The following is an 18,053-nucleotide window of genomic DNA, read 5'->3' on the forward strand; positions in this document are numbered from 1 at the left end:
AATCTTTCAAAAATTTAGAAGTTTATGCATAATTAAACAAATTTTAATTTAACAGGAACTAAAAACATTAAGAGAAAATTTTGTAGGAACTAAAAAGTGTGATTTATTTTTATAGAGACTAAAAACAAAACTGCAGATATTTATAGGAACCAAAAACTTAATTAACCCTAAATCAAATGACCAAGACGTGATATGATTAAATTGCTGTATTGCATTTGATGATAAAAATACAAAAGGCAGGAAGAATGTTGAGTTTTTGCTAGTGATAGCATTGATTGATTCATTTTCTTTTTGAAGGGAAAACATGTTGATCCCTTAATTGTCATCTATGGAGTTCATTTTTAATAAGGTTTTTAACCTTCTTTGTCTAATGTTGAAGAAAAATAGTTCAATTCAATATGAATCGATGACTGTTGTCATTATTATGTAAGCATGCATTAGGACTTAGGAGTAGTATTTTTATCATATCACCCTCCTCTTACACGTTGAAGAGTGCATATTAGAAAGCAAACATAGTAAAATTGGACTCGGTAGATGATTTTACCATATAATATACAACATGGAGCAACAAACTATCTAAATATGAAATATCTATATACTACAACAACATTTTAGTATTGACAACCTGATTTACTAGTACATACGATAATCACTAAAATTACAAACCATATCCAAAATCAGAAGAGAATAAAAGAAGAAAATAACATAAAAAATGGGACTAGAAATTGCATAACCACATAAGCTGAACGTTCACCTCCACCATAAGGCACATAAGTGTAAGGATTAGGAGGAGCATAAGTACTAGGTGGTCCATAAGTATCATAAGGATTAGTAGGAGGTCCATAGATGTAAGGAGCAGGAGGTGTACAACACTGAACACCACCAGCAGGAGGACACTTACTCTGCCCTTTCTCATGGTGATGTGGTGGTGGTGGTGCATATATTGAGTAACCAGATGGTGGAGGTGGTGGAGCACCATAAGAAGGGTAACCAGAAATTGGTGGAGATAATTGTTGACATGGTGGATCACATTTAGGATCACCTAATGCATTCCCATAAGCTTCAAAAGTAAAATAAGACACTACTAACAAAAGGGTCAAAGCTACAAGTTTCAGTGACTTTGCTTGAAACATTTTTTTTAATTTTAAAGTTGAAGGTTTCAATTTCAATCATTTTAGTATATCTGACTTAACTTTATAGGAAAAGAGTGTTGTAGAAGTTTCTGTTTTTGATGTGTAATCAGCACCTGGCTAATACGGTCTTGGATCATTCGCCTCTTTTTGTTCTGCTTAGAAGGATACGGTGCCACATGCCACAACATTTGTCACATTTATATTGAATCACCACATATGGATCACTTTGCATGTGTATGTCAACAAAAAATCGTTAAAAATTAATTTCAACATTTCTTTTCCACTTAGGTATTTACTCATTCTATACATGGTTAAATAAGTTTTTTCTTCTTAAAAATATTATAAAATTTGATTTTAGTCTATAGAAATGAAACGAAATGTTTTCATCCTCGCAAATCTTTTTGTTCTGTTTTTAGTTTCTAATAGATATAATTTTGACATGTTCTTGACATTTCTTGAATATAATAATAATATAGACCTATAAGGATTGAACATAATAAATGAACATACCATGAACATATCTTGAACATAAAATTGTCATAATCTTGATATTAACATGAACATAAATTGATCATTAACGACTAAAAATAAAATGAAAATTTTGTGCGGATGAAAACATTTAATTTTTTTTACAGATTAAAATCAAGATTCGCTATATTTTCAGAGACAAAAAACTTATTTAACTCTTGTATATAAGTTGAGTTTTGTAAAAAAAAATAATATAAGTTCAGTTCAGTCAAACCATTATCCACTCAAGAAGCAAATCAGTATATATTTTAACCTTGGAGTCTTTTGTACTAGGAGGGATATCATGGCTTCTGGAGCTCCAGATCAGCCTATAGAGTCAAGCTTAAGTGAGCATCTCACTTCCAAAGATTTAAACTTGTTAAATATAATGTATTTCGTTTTATGAAAAATCTAATGTGTTTTCCTTTTTACTATTCATGTCTAAAAATATTTATAGACTTGGCCTTCTCCATAGTATGTGTGTAATATATATCATATTGATATCTGTATGGGTTTAGATAATCTTCTACAACGTCCTTTCAATTTTTTATTTTTTTAAAACTATTAGTTTTACTATGAAAATTGATTTTGCTATTTACTGCTATGATGATGTTGCATCAATTATGTCTGGACATATGAAGTTTTATTATGATATAATTTGCTAAAAGAAAAAAAAAAAAGTTTTGCTATTTACCTTTGAGTCTAGAATTATGATCCCACCCTCTTAACACCCTCTCCCTCAATTTTTGTCAATAACCACGAAATGAACGTAGTCAGGATTTTAAAAAATTCGATTGAAAAACAAACTTAGAATATAAGTTGTTAGATTCACCTTGTTTCAAAAAAAATAAAAAATTGTTAGATTCACCTCATTCTTATAATTAAGTTGTTGAATATTTGAAATAAATTCGGAAATTCCAAACTAGCCGTTATCCAATAAAAATCTAAAATTTCTAATAATAAACCAAATCCCACACGATTAATTACAAACGCTTTTTGACAAGCATTTGCCGCAATAGGACGTGTGAACTAAAAACCTATTAATAGATAAGAACACATTCCAACCAATTCCAAAAAAATATAAAATTGTATCAAATTTGAACTAGTAACTAAGAGTCTGTTTGAAACACTTCCTAAAAATTATTTTTTAGTTTTTAAAAACTTGAAAATTAAAAACTTTTTTGCTAAACTATTTTTAAAATTACAGTTTTGGAAACTGTTTTGAATTTTTTAGTTTTGGAGACTAAAACTAAAACATGTAAAATGATAACTATTGTGAAAAGAGGACTTGTATATTTTAAAAATAAAAACCATTTCAAACAAATCATTTACCTATGGAATTATACTATTTTAACTCTTTTTTCTTGTCATCAAGTCATGTACTCATGCACAATAAAGTATGTTTTGCTTTTGATATTTATTTTCTTGTTAATCATTTCTCCTTTCAAATATAAAGGATTATACCACATTAGATGTGTTGCACCGATCATTATTCAATTTCAATGAGTTTTCATAGATGGGTTTTATGTTTCCATGTTTCTCCCCTGGATAACTAATGAAATAGGAGTAAGTTACAAACAATTAATGGTAGTTTGGATATTCATTGAGTATATTACTAATATTTTTTTGAAAAAAAATATGTAACTACTACTTCACGCCAATTATAAATAACTACTATTGTGGTGATGTTAGAGGATGGAGTGCAACCAGCTAGTTCGAGGGTGCATGAAGAATTTTCAAGAGCCTTTCCCATTGCCAATGTGCATAGATTGATGAAAAAAGCTCTTCCTCAACATGCAAAGATAACCGATGAAACTTGCTCTAGTGGTAAAAAGACAGGTCTTGAATCTGAGAGAATTTGGGTTTGAGTTTGTTAGTATCTTTGGAGGAGGTAAATGTAATTAACTTTGTAAGTGTTCTTTGAGCCCGAATGTCTTCTCTGCCTTGAACTGGGGCACCATCCCCTCACCTTAAAATTTTAGTTTACCAAAAAAAAAAAAAAGATAACCGATGAAAGCAAGGAAATTATGGTGAACCAGCTGAATTCATTAGCTTTGTTACTGCTGAGACCAAAACCATTATTGCAATTTAGATTATAGGACAACAATTACTGCTGAAGATTTGTTAATTAGTATGCAAAAATTGGGTTTTGATGTCTATGCTGCGTGTTCCCTCCGCTACATCCAACTTTTTTGCCATCGTGCTCGCGTAAGTCAATACGCTCCCCCACCTCCACCACTGCCGCCACAGGATTTTCAGGCTCATAATTTTCCATTGGATCCAAATTTCGTGCTTGCCGACCCAACAGAAATGGGTGCAATTTTAGATGATGATGATGATGAAAGAGAACTTGGTGATGGTGGTGGTGATGGCAACTCAAGTGATGGAAGCTTTGATGTTTTTGCTTTTCTTAATAGTGATGACTGATATCACTTCTTTGATATATAAGTGAGGTACATGACAATATTGGAAAGAGAATGCTAGAGTTGTGACATTTGCATGAAATTTAAATAATACTAATAAAGTACAAATGTGATGAGAGTACTATTGCGAGCAGAGTCGTTTTTAAGAATCCGGAGGTTCGGTTCTGTAGATAAAAAGAGGTCCATTATAAAATATATATATATTTTTTTTTTAAAGAACAATGTTCAACTTAATTTTTTTAAAAGAGAAATACAAGGTGTCGTATATAAGCGGTACACCCAAAAGTAAAAATCACTATCGTATATATGAGGAACCTCAAATCACCCTTCCAAAAACACACCCACCTAACACTTAGCAGTACTATTGGACTATAATTTTTTTATGAGGCCCATGCCTTGGGGAGGTCCAGTTCCAATGAGCGGTTTGCACATCCCAAAGTCCGGACCTGATTGCGAGTTTGTTAGGTTTTCATGTCTTTGAAATTGTTGAATTAATGTCTCCCAATCAAAATGTAAGTTTCACTTTGTAAAAAAAAGAAAAGAAAAGTTTCTCTATAAATAAAAGTGATTATCAACTTTGTGGATTATACTACTTTCGTCCTTAAACATATTCTATTGAGTTTTTCATGGATTAGTTCATATGCACCAAGGTCTTGTTTTTATTTGCTTACATAATTTTATTTACTATCATAAGCACTAGTGTAATTATTTGAAGTAGTTTATAGCAACAGTTTATGACATATCTATAAATTGTTTTCATCTTGTTATTTTAATGAAGTCCACAACTTCCTAGGGAATAACGAGGATACTTCTTTTTTTGAGAGGATGAAGATTTCTACTTGTATAGTTCATTGCTTACTTTTTTTGGGTACAAGTTCATTGCTTACTAATGTCAAGATTAATCATTAATCCATAAAGCTTCCTAATAATATTTACTAGTACAACATCATAATGATTATAACATAACACTTACTTCCACTTTATATGGATAATGCCACCTCAAATCACTTACTTCCATTGTATCTTGTCGAATCACATTTATATTTAGTTTACACTTGAAGAAACCATTCTTCGACTCAACAAACCTCTTGTCGAAAACAAGCACTTAAAATACAGGCTAACATGTACATAAATATGTTCTTCCGCGGATGTAAGCGCATAAAAGTTGCAATAAGTGCGGCGCAAATATTTTATGATGTTTTACGCATAGAATAAAAAGATATTTAACATAAACACTATAGTTATGTTGATATTTTGGAAATAATCATGAGTTTTTAAATTTTTATCATATCAATTTACTTATATTAATGTTATATGTTGAAAATAGTCACAAGTTTTCAAAACTTTCTCATATCGATACATTAAAAAATTGCTTCCGCAATATATAAGCACATAAAATCCGTAACAAGTGTGGTGCAAATATTTAACGGTGTTTTGCATATAAAATGACAACATATTTATTAAAAACACTATATTAATGTTGATATTTTGAAAATAGTCATGAATTCAAAATTTTATCATATCAACTTACTCATATTGGTACATAAAAATTCTTGGCAATAGATATAAACACATAAAATCTGCATCGAATGCGGTAAAAATATATCACGGTATTTTGCATATAAATTAACAAAATATTTAATAAAAATACTACATGTTAATATTTTGAAAATAGTCATGAAATTTTAAAATGTTATCATATTGATTTTCTCATATGTTATTTCTTCTTCTTATTCATATCTCATATCAGTACATAATTTTATTTTTATTTTTTGAACAAACAAAAATGATGTATATAAAACTGCTCCAGTTATCCCCGCACAAGGCGTGCAAAAGAGAATAATCACTTAAGAGTATTTACAAAGAAACGATGCTAGCCTTAGCAAAGCACCAACGAAATAACACAAACAGTCAAAATTATGAGTGGACGCCCATACAATTGAGAAGTTTCATCCACCAGTCATGATAGCTATACATAAAAGTTGTATGTTTTGACTTTAACCATAAAAAAGATGCCAGCTTAACCTTTTCAATAAGTAAAACAGGTGTCGAGGCCGTGTTATTGAACACACGATCGTTCCTCTCTTTCCAAAGAACCCAAACTGTGGTAAACCAAATAATTCTAAAGAACATATGTGTAGATCTATGCAAGCCAGGCATGTAAATAAATTGTGTAAAATGTTGATAAATATCGCTATGTAAAACTGAAGAGATACCCAGCCAAAGCCAAACCTGAGACCAAAGTGAACCGAAGATGTCACATCCCAAAAATAAATGATTTGATGTCTCTTGACTCCCGCAACCAGATACACAAATCGCATCCTCATGAGAAATGACCCTCCGCCGTACAAAATTATCCTTAGTTGGAAGTCTATTACGAAGAAGGCGCCACACAAACACCGACACCTTAGAAGGAATCTGCTGATGCCAAATGTTGACAGCCTGGTGGCTATCCCCCAACTCAGTCGTGGTATTAAGGAAGCGGTAAGCCCCCCGAACCGAATATCCATGCATATGATCTAACAGCCACGTCCAAGTGTCCTCTACAGTTTCCTGAAACACAATGTTATGAAGTAACATAGAACACTCCCTCACGCTCTCCTCCTCCCATGCAAACAAACGTCGACGCCACAACCTCTCCCTCCCTTCAGCCGCCCCTATAATCCTCCACATCTTCTCCACCGAACACTCATTGTCTACAGACAAGTCAAAAAGGCGGGGAAATTTAATTTTCAAAGGAACTTCCCCAACCCAGATGTCATGCCAGAAGTAAGTACCCCTCCCATCTCCAACCACCCTCCGTATATTACTATCAAACCATCTACCAACTCCCTCACCAACCCATTCACAGATCCTACACAAAGACTGCCACCAAGCCGAACTATGCCTATCTCCCTTTTTCAACCGACCCCCCTCCTCACCATAACGAGCTTTTAAAACTCGGTACCACAATCCCTCTTTGTCAACCATCATCCTCCAACACCATTTACCCATTAAAGATAAATTAAAAGCACCCAACCTCTTAACCCCCAATCCTCCTTCCTCCTTTGGAGTACAGATTGACTCCCACCTTATCCAAGCAATTTTCCTAAAATTCTCACCACCCCCCCCCCCCCCCCCCCAAATATATATATATATTTTTAAAAATAGATTCAATAGAAGAAATTATACCTGCAGGGGCTTTGAAATAGGAAAGAAAGTACACTGGCAGCGAGGACATGACATATTTCAGAAGGACCAAACGACCACCAAAAGATAGAAACTTATGGTTCCACGACGACAAGCGCGAGACAATGCGATCAACAACAGGTTTCCAAAAAGAGATTTTTCTAGAATCACCTCCGATAGGCAGCCCCAAATATACAAAAGGAATGGTACCTCGACGACAACTCATCATCATAGCAGCCTCTGACAACCAGGAAGCAGAGATATTTACACCAGTCAGCATACTTTTGTGAAAATTCACTGTGAGACCCGAAAGCTCCCCAAATAAAAGCAACACCGACCTCATTGTACGAACGTTCAACCAACTCTTCTCACCAATGATTAACGTGTCATCCGCAAACTGTAAATGCGTCAACCGAACCTCAGCATTGGCTCCGATTCTGTACCCAGTAAAAAGATGTGTCCTTTCAACAGTAGTCATTAGCACATTTAGACCCTCAGTAGCGAGCAAAAAAAAAAAGGCGACAAGGGATCACCCTGACGAAGACCCCGCTCTAAAGGGAACTCATCCGTTGGACTACCGTTCACGTTTTCACAGATACAAACAAATAGACAAATAGTACCTGCAACGGGGGTACTGTGCAAATATATTAAAGCATTTTAGACTTGAAAGCAACATGGGAAAGAGGATATAGGGATGTGATTTGCTAACTCGACTCTGGCTCTTCTTTTAGTTTCAACCATGGTGAATCCTTGACATTATTATTTATTGTAAAGGAGTTGGAGGTCCAGTTAAAGTATTCTATGAGGGAGAAGACAAATTCGTCTGCTGGTTTCATGGCCAAACTAGGAGCTGCAAGTTCTGAATTGGCGTGAGTTTTTGGAACCACCAAAGGGTTTGCTTCTGCCGCTGCAGACTGACGTCTGACGAGAGATGTATGAGACTAAATTTTCTTAGTTTTTTTTTAAGCCTCTTTCCCAAAAAAAAAAAAAAAAAAACGGGGGGGAGGAATTGAACAAACTAGCGAGTGAATAATATTTTTTTAAGGAAACTAGCGTGGATAATTATCACCATCCTTTCCCATCAATTTATTTTTCTTTTTGAAAGACGACTCATTCCCAACAAATTCACGCCGTCGCCGCAACAAACCAAACTATTCTAGGGTTTTACATCAAACTTCTTATATAAACCTATATTTCATAAACATATCTTTTCTAGAAACCCTAATTCCAATTTTAATAATGATGAAGTAAACTATTGATGTAGTGGAGTACACAACAAAATGAGTAGCTCTGACAACAATTTGTTCAACGATGAAGATCAGATGCCTGATGTTTCGTCTCAAGGTAATTTTTTTTCTCTCTCTATGCTCACATCTATGCCTCCTGAATATTGCAAGAGTATCATTATTAATGTTGTAGAAATTAATATGAGAGCAATGAAGCCAAGCCTGATGTAAAAGAATATTTAACCCACAAAACGGTCAACCTTGGCCAACTGTGAACCTTCCGTAAATATTTGTTGAAAATTGAGAACTAATTCATGAACTTTATGCTTTACACGTTAGAAGGAACATATCAACATGCTATCGTTAATTCATATCCCATAGATTGTTTCAAGTGGATTTCCTCTTTATACGTAATTATCTAAACTGAAGCTTTTGCCTCCTTAATTTTGAAGGGTAATAGCACATAAGGACCTTAAATAATAAGTTTTTATACAAATTTATGGGATTAATGTGTTGAAAATTAAAATATCTAACTCTTTTGAATGAATAATTTCTTTACTTGTGGTCCTTGATGAATTTGATTAGTTCGCTCATTAGCTAAACCCAAATGTAAAAGCTCATGCTATTGCAATTACCATATATCAGGATACTAGACACTAGACACTAATCACTTTATGAGGCAGTTTTATATGGCAATTACTATATGAAGTAGTGGTGTTAATTAGAACAATATTAATAGCCAATGATTTTTTCTTATAAAATTAGCCACACGAAGTTACAAGTTCTTCTAGGTTGAATCCGAACAATAAATTAATGGAAAGTGAATCAATTTTTAAGGTCATAGATTTGTTAGGCGTGTTTAATATAAACCTCTGAAAAAATAGTTTAAATATACCTTTATTATCTTTAGGAAAAAATAAATTTTTATAATAATAAAGTGGTTGTTTAATAAGTAATAAAAAGTGGAGAGCAAAATTAATATTTTATTAAAATTGTTAAAAATTGGAGAATTCTCAATTGGATCGGATTAATATTAAAGGATCCCTAAATTTACCTTAAGTGTTTGGATTTTGAACAAAATACAAAAATTTATATCCGTAAAAATCAGCTTAGCTTCGAAATCATGTGAAAAAATTGCAATTTGGTTCAATTTTCACAAACAGTTTTTGTGGTTCGGTTCAATTTGCAATTGGTTTAGTTTTCTTCAAAAACTAAATAATGAAAAGACCTAGACTTGAGTGACTTATGATTATGATGAAGGCCATGTGACATTTATGACTTTGTTAGACATAATGTTATGAATTATAAACCTAAGTTTGAGTTTTATTAAGAATTTTTGGGTGCTATTTGAAGGTTTTTTATTTTTACTTTTTGTTCTTTTATATGAATATTATATATGAAATTGGTAGGATTTTACTATATGTATTAAGATTCATATTTTTTTACTATGACTACATTGGTTAGGTTTGGTATCTAGTCAATGTGTATGGAAAAATATATGATGGAATATGTCAACTCTTTAAATGAATCTCACTCATCCAAAAAAAATACTCACGGTAGCTGTGCGTGGATACCTTAGTTTACAAATAAAAAAAAAATAGTAAGCTAGTAGTTATATTAGTTTTCAATTTAAACTCTACACTAGATATAACAAGTATCTCAAGAGCTTCCTATTTGAGATAACATAACATATATTCAAGTATAGAACACAATAAGAGGATTATTTTATGTTAAAATCTTCACGCTCTTTCTTATCCATGCAAGGACTGATACAATTTTTTTTATTCTTATGTTTACATGTTAGTAGCTATACTTTGCAACTCGAAATATTTTTAAATTAATCATTGAAAAATGAGAATTTTTGACTTGTCTATAGTTGATACATAAACTATTGATAATCTCTGTTTATAATTAAAATATTTAATTGAATACTCTAACCTTTCATGACTATACAGAAGATGTTGAATTATATCCACTAGGGTCTTTAAATAAAAAAAGGAAGAATAGCCAAAATGATGTTAATGATCAGCCGCAAAAAACAGCCAAAAGGAAGAAATATCAACCTAAAGTGGTGTCTCCGTATCCAGAGAAATTAAAGAAATTCCATCCCGGAAGCAACGGCACTCCAAAACCATCAACTCCGAAGCAGAGGAAAAGTTATGTTAGAAAGACCGCCAACACTCATGACAACAACACTCCAAAACCTTCAACTCCGAAACAGAGGAAAAGTTATGTTAGAAAGACTGCCAAGATTCCTGAGTGTCAAAAGCCATTATTTGTCGATGATGGAGATTCCATCTCTTTCCCATTTTTGGAATATTTCAAAGATTCAAAGGTTTATCAGGGTGGATTTGAAAATTCAACTATAACTAATGAATCTGGCATCGTATACAATTCGGTACAAAGTTATCAGAAAATGTCTTCATTGTCAGGTTTATGTCTAGTTGAGAGTAGGAGAATTGGACAAAATTTTCCAATAATGTGTAAAAGGAAAAGAGTTAGAAGAGAAAGAATAAGTTTGGTAAAACTCTTGCCCCCGTTTGCAAAGGGCCAGAGATCAAAAAGTTTTGTTACGAAGAGAAAATGTTGGACACAATTTTGGGCAGAAGGAAATTCTACAACCAGCCGAAAAATGAGATCTTTAATCAAGAAAATTATTTCCTTGAAGAAAAAAATGCATCGAAAGAAAAATAAGAGAGATGTCCGCAAAAAGTCAGGGGAATTAGTTCTTTATAATCGACCATCAGCAGAAGTTGAAGTAATGCTTGACGAAGAGACATTACGAGTATGGAATTTACTCGTTGTTGAAAACAAACATGAAGAGAATGATGAACATAAGAGGAGGTATTGGGAGATGATAAGAAAACTCTACCATAAAATGGTTATATCATTCTTAGATCAAGTGCATACTGTTCAAGGTATATTTTCATCTCAATTGACTTCATATTCTATTATTAGCATCAGGAAGCTTCCATTGTTTGAATTACCTTTAATATATGTTCAAATTAAAATGAAGCCAACCTTTTATAAAATCATTGTTGTTTTTTAAATGTTTTGAGTACAATTAGATTAATAAACTTTGTAGGTGATAGACGATTCTTACCATGGAAAGGCTCAGTTTTGGATTCCGTGGGTGGAGTTTTCTTAACTCAAAATGTGTCTGACCATTTGTCAAGGTAAAGTTAAATATATATAATTAATTAATTAATTTACCCATTTTTTTTTTGTGGTGTTGAATATTAATACTCTCTCTTCTTTTCAAAGCTCTGCATTTATGTCACTTGCTGCGAGGTTCCCTGTGAAATTAGTTAGCGGTGAGCAAAGCAAAAACATGGTTTTATCGGATAAAAAAATGGAAGCTCAGAAAGCTAACGAATCTTTCATAGAGAGGAACTCAAATTCTCCTCCTAGTAGGAGGAAACAAACAGACAATAAAAAGAAGAGTAAGAAACAGGAGGAAAAAGAAATGCTGGAAAAGAAAATACTAGAAAAGAAAATGCAACATTGGGAAACACTAAGAAAAATCCACTCTAAAAGTGATCAACACATTGATCATGCGGACTCTGTTGATTGGGAAGCAGTAAGAGATGCAAATGTTAATGAAGTTGCTGCAGCTATTAAAAAGCGTGGTCAACAAAACATAATTGCTTATAAAATTCAGGTTAGTTTGTAGTTAATAATAATATATATATATAACTTTTGACATGTTATTATTGAGATAATTATAATTAGTACGTACATTATATATTTGTAGGTTGCATTGAAGGGATTTATGGTTAACCATGGAAGCATGAATTTAGAATGGTTAAAAGATATACCACCAAATGAAGCAAAGTAAGTATAATCATCTATGTGACTATGTCTATATTAGGCATCCAGATGAGTTTTTTTTTAATCAAGCAAAATGTTCATTTTATAGGGAATATTTTTTGAGCATATTTGGATTGGGTTTGAAAAGTGTGGAATGTTTAAGGCTTTTAACTCTTCAACATATTTCTTTTCCGGTAAGAATATAAGTAGACACAAATTCTTGTTTTAATGAATGAAACTATTTTTGTTAGATAAATATATTTTTTTACTTTTGAAAGGTGGATGTAAATGTTGGACGAATTGTTGTACGATTGGGATGGGTCCCCCTGCAACCATTACCAGAATCAATTCAAATACATAATTTAGAGAAGTAAGACGTACTCCCATAAAGTTTTTATTTTATTTTATTTTATTTTATAACACTATTCATTAATTAACCATTTTGTTTTGAAACAGGTTTCCGGATCCAATCAAAATTCAACAATATCTTTGGCCAAGACTATGCAAACTTGATCATCAAACATTGTAACTACCTGTCATCCTTTTAATTTATTTGAGCCTTGTATTTGGCTAATATATATATCTTAAACATATATGTTGTCTTGTATAGGTATGAATTGCATTATCAGTTGATAACCTTTGGAAAGGTACATATTAACTTTCAAAATAATATATTTTTACATTTCCATTAAGAAAATCAAAATTATCTTAAAATGTTCTGCAGGTTTTTTGCACTAAGAGAAACCCAAATTGCAATGCTTGTCCGATGAAGGACGGGTGTAAATATTATGCAAGTTCTCTTGCAAGGTATGTGTTGCATTTATTTATTAAATTTGGAGAATATGCAATGACTTTATTTGTTAATGGAAGAGGGAAATCAACAACTTAAGTATATATATATATATATATATATATTAAAAGCGGTGGTCCTCCGGTGATTAAATTGTATACTGTCTAAACCTACCACAAAAAGCTTTAAGAGACAATTGTAAGCATCAACTTTATCTATATTTAAAAGCATTAATTTTTTATTTTTTTTTTGAATCGGAAAAAATTTCTTAAAACTGAAACTCGCGAAGAGGCGGTGAAAAAAGAACAACAAAGATGCCGCCTATAAGCGTAACATCTACCCAACTCTTACAAGATCACCGCAACCAAACCACTTAATTAAGGCGAAAAGCCCCTATAAAAAACACTACCTTGTTAATTGTTTCCATTTACTCCCTCCCAATTAATTATTGACTTTGGTATAATTAGACTATGCAATATCAAAATGTGGTAATATATATGTATATGCAGGACAAAACTCGCCTTACCACCAAAATCAACCACAGATCAATCAATTGTAGCAACCCAAATGGATCATTGTTTCCCATACTCTGATTATTGGAGCAATTCTACATCAACATTATTTACTAAAGAAAGTAAAGAATGTGAACCTATAGTTGAGATGCCCGCATCACCTGAATTGATTGACGATGATGAAGAGATTTACCATGATTATACTTATGAGAGTGATGAAGAAGATATTGAGAGTGACGAAGAAGATATTGAGAGTGATGAAGAAGATATTGAGGATATTCCAACATTTAACATCAGTAGTCAAGAATCATCATCATGTCTGCCAATGTATGGTAATTCTTTTGAAGAGTTTGACCATGGCGTAAATGCTTCACAATCTTTAGTTGCATTTCATCCAAATGCTACAAACAGTCATTTATCAAAAATGAAAAATGCTAGTCGCTTGAAAACTGAGCGCACAGTGTAAGTTTCTCACTTTCCTATATTCTTATGTTATATTCCCTTGTTTATTGTATTTATTTATGCAATAACGATACTAGAACAAATTCACTACTTCAAGTGTTTGGAAATGAAGTTTTGTTTAATTTTTGAGAAAACATTTTAACAACAAATAGATATTTCAAATTTAAAGAAATTACTTGCTACTTTATATGCCAAGACTTATGCATTTTTCCTTAATCTGTTCAGTTATGTCCTCACGGATAATCACCCTCTTCTAGCTGAGGTAGGTGTCAAAATAATCACAAAGTAAGCTTTTTTATACACATGAAAGTTATATTAGTTCATATTTCTAACTTTTGTTTATAGTATCCTTCACGAGAACATGATGATCCATCCCCTTATCTTCTGGTTGTATGGCGACCAGGTACTCCTTCTGTGTTTATAATCATTAATTAGTAGAGTTGGTTATGTTTATGTTGAGAAAAAAAGATTAAATACATCTGGTTATTTGAAAGAGAGCTTGTCTTTAGGGACACATTTTTTCTTCTAAAAGGTAATGATAAAGTTCTGTTTTAAGAAAGTATTAAACTCAAATACCTATTTTTTTTTTTTGTATTCTTAAAAAGCCGAATTAGAAAGCTCGGGCGAATCAAGCAAGACTGACTTGCATGAGGAAGAGAGTAGTCAGACTGAAACAGTTCCTGGAACACTTCTGGTGAGTGAAAATATGAAACTATTATTTGTGAATCCCAACTTTTTACAAATAAAAGGGCTACAAGATTTAACATTTTATGAAACAGATACCATGCCGAACTGCAATGAGAGCCCGTTTTCCTCTGAATGGAACATACTTTCAAGTTAATGAGGTGACTAAATAAAACTTCTATTGCATATTTGGATCATAAAGTACATAATGTCTTGAAAGATACTTGCTGTAATATCTTTTTTCTCTTGTAGGTTTTTGCTGATTATGCTTCAATGAAAAAACCAATTCATGTTCCTAGAAAATGGATATGGAGTCTAAAGAAACAGATAGCATATTTTGGTACTGGGGCATCATCAATGACGAGAGGTAAATGAACATCATACACTATGATACACTTTGGAGTACATAAAGAAAATTAATTAAGAAAAAAAACTTATGTGCATTTTTTTAGGTGCTTTTCATATGATTATTATCAAAAATACAATTTTTTTTGCTATAATAAATTTTAAAATAAATAATAATTGATTCATGGGTAATTTAGTTTAGAACCATACAAAAAACACCTAAAAAAATACACCAAAGTTTTATCCATTAAAATAAAATTATTTGTCTTTTTCATGTGAAACCATTTACTGTTTAATTTTATTTATTTTTCTCTATGCAATGAATAGTTAAAATTATTTTTGACAGAACAAGAATCATTGTCACTTTGAACTTTCATAATCAAAAGTAATAATAGATGAGTAGTAATAAAAAAAACTCTTGTAACAAGTAGAGCGGTCAAATGGATCAAGGTCGAAAAAATCCAATTGTATTTGGGCTAGCTTTTTAAGACATGATCCAACCAAAAGTACGGGATAATGAACCGGCCACCAGACCAATCTATTTTTGGTAATTCTACTATTGAAGTTATAAAGACACTTGTTAAGGACCTAAAGGAGGAAGATTTGTATTGAAAGTAACATTATTTTAACTTTTAAAATTGATGATCCTTAAGCCTTGTGTGTGAGTTTGGAGGGGAAAGAAGGAGAGGGTTTTGAAAAAAAAGGAAGGAGCAAGTGGAAGAAATAGAAAACATTAGGAGAAGAAGATTTTTTTTTTTTTGGGGGGGGGGTTCTCCCCATTTTGAGGAACTAAACAATTGTACTAGAAGAGAATTTTGAAGGGTTTATATGAATTCTTCAAATTTAATCTATGTTGTTATAATATTTTTAAGATTAAAAATATTTGAATCATATGCATTAGTTTATCATTTTCTAGAAAAATACTATTTCAAAAAAATGTGAAAGATTTTTTCTATTTCTCTCTATATTTCCCACCCCCAAAGCCATCTCTTCCCTTCCCCTCCAAACTTCCAAACAAAACATTAGGACACTTATTAACATTTTCCTAAAAAACTAATATTAAAAAGAAACGGCTAGAATTGTTTTACTTTATCATAGTGCAAATAATAACTATTCTATCAAATACCAATGTAGGTTTGTCAATGGAAGAAATTAAAGACTTCTTTTGCAAAGGTAAGAAAACAATATGTCACTTGATTAATGTATAATTTCACTTGATGGTAAGAGCACAATATATAATGTTCATTTATGTTTTTATGTTTTATAGGGTTCATTTGTGTGAGAGCAATTGATACAAACACAGGAGCTCCAAGACCTATATCATCTATATTGCATCGCAACACAACACTCAGAGTTCGGAAGACAAACAAAATGTGATGCAAAATGAGTTACAAGTGATTCATGCCAGCACTTAATATCATGATTCTTTTACTATGTAATTTTTTTTTTTCTTGATGCATTTCATTCACTAGCCTTGTTCGTATTTTGACTTGATGTATCTATGGGATACACTCACTACAGTGATACAGTTTTGTGGCATCCAAAATTATGCGTGGCAATAACGTTTTTGGTATAACTATAATTGGTATCTAATTATGTTTGGCCACAAGTAAGTGTGTTTGTTTGCTTTGTGATGTATGACTTGGTCTATGAATGACTACTACTTTGAAACAAATGACTAATAGTTAATGTTGAAAGTTGAAAATTTCCTTCTTGTGATATAATTTTTAAATTTCTACGTTGCAAACCTTTATATTGCAGCAAAATGTGGAAAAATAATGAGGTTGATGTGGTCGAACCAGTAGTGCATGTTTCCTTCTTGGAAAATGAAGAATATTAAAATAAAGAATCTATTTTTAAATTTTTTAATGGATCTCACATGTATATATAACTCATTTATAATTTAATAAATGATAATATATTTATGCCTATGTGTTTAGATATCACCACCGTAGACGGTCTAAGCAGAAACTCTGGGTGAGCAGCCATCTTATTATAATTTCTTGAATTGCTATGGCAACATTATTTGATGTATGGTTGTGTCTTTGGCCCATGCTATACTTTATTGTTAGTGCTGGTTAACTTGACATACTAATTAAATACCATGCCTGCAACTTCCTTCCATATTGATAGACGACTAATATCTGAGGCAAATGGTGTATTCGTTTTTTTTAACAAACTAAAATGAATTATAATACCAGTAAGAAAGCATTCTCCCTAACACAAGACATGTTAGAGTAGAACACCGAAGTTTTACAATAAACAATCCGAACAAAACAAAAAGGTAGAAAATTATCCAATGCTCAAACACACAAAAAGGCTAAGCCACCAACTATGCTAACCAAAATATATATTAACATATTTTTCCTTCAGCCACAAAAAAAAAAAAAAAAAAACTTAATTTTATCCAACAACTAATGAGTTGAGCTTTTGTTATTGTTAAATATCAAGTTGTTCATTTCCTTCCATATTACTCAAGTGCAAGAAAACGAAATTAAATGCATGCATTATGGAACGCCGAGATTTTGTAACACCTGCTAAGTTGCCAAACTAAACCAAATGATCCAAAATATCAACCTGATCAATCGAAGAAATATCAAGCCATTTATGCATAAGATACCAAAACGAACTGAAAAATTAGAAGCCAAAAACAAACGATTTGTTGATTCAGGATTACCACAACCCCTAACACAAAGTTGTGAGTTAGTGGGGATGATGCCTCACCTAGATAAATTATCTTTGGTGGGCAACCTATTACGGAGTAGCCGCCAAACAAACAAATAAACCTTTAATGGGATGTCTTTATGTCAAATGAATTCCGACACATTTGTAAATTGTTGCGGCTCCTGACTAGTGAGAAGACGGTATGCACCACGAACTGAGTACCCTGCAACCGGGTCCAATTTCCAGAGCCACTGATCCTCATTACCGACCTGCAATGACACAGTGTGAAGTAAAACCTATACTATCCTACCATATCCTCCTTCCACACC

General features: G+C 32.2%; 3 protein-coding genes and 1 pseudogene across 3 annotated transcripts; 2 read left to right on the forward strand and 2 right to left on the reverse strand.

Moving 5' to 3' along the window:
- Positions 1-677: 677 nt before the first annotated feature.
- Positions 678-1,133, reverse strand: LOC11439906 (extensin-3). Its single transcript, XM_003617774.2, has one exon. It carries the CDS (start codon positions 1,131-1,133, stop codon positions 678-680), a length of 456 nt encoding a protein of 151 aa, XP_003617822.2.
- Positions 1,134-1,944: 811 nt separating this feature from the next.
- LOC11426838 (nuclear transcription factor Y subunit B-3-like) lies at positions 1,945-4,067 on the forward strand (annotated as a pseudogene).
- Positions 4,068-6,185: 2,118 nt separating this feature from the next.
- Positions 6,186-7,057, reverse strand: LOC112422197 (uncharacterized). The gene is made up of 2 exons (XM_024785056.2): positions 6,296-7,057; positions 6,186-6,206 (listed from the first exon to the last, which is right to left on the reverse strand). Exons 1-2 carry the CDS (start codon positions 7,055-7,057, stop codon positions 6,186-6,188), a joined length of 783 nt encoding a protein of 260 aa, XP_024640824.2.
- A 975-nt stretch (positions 7,058-8,032) lies between these two features.
- On the forward strand, positions 8,033-16,696 carry LOC11436132 (transcriptional activator DEMETER). The gene is made up of 19 exons (XM_024783162.2): positions 8,033-8,100; positions 8,496-8,575; positions 10,413-11,375; positions 11,543-11,633; positions 11,722-12,118; positions 12,212-12,291; positions 12,377-12,461; positions 12,546-12,637; positions 12,724-12,792; positions 12,878-12,914; positions 12,992-13,074; positions 13,567-14,031; positions 14,257-14,293; positions 14,377-14,434; positions 14,637-14,725; positions 14,811-14,876; positions 14,968-15,082; positions 16,195-16,233; positions 16,328-16,696. Exons 1-19 carry the CDS (start codon positions 8,033-8,035, stop codon positions 16,435-16,437), a joined length of 3,024 nt encoding a protein of 1,007 aa, XP_024638930.2. The 3' UTR covers positions 16,438-16,696.
- Positions 16,697-18,053: the final 1,357 nt, after the last annotated feature.

This window comes from Medicago truncatula, chromosome 5 (assembly GCF_003473485.1).
Source record: "Medicago truncatula cultivar Jemalong A17 chromosome 5, MtrunA17r5.0-ANR, whole genome shotgun sequence".
Lineage (NCBI taxonomy): Eukaryota > Viridiplantae > Streptophyta > Magnoliopsida > Fabales > Fabaceae > Medicago > Medicago truncatula.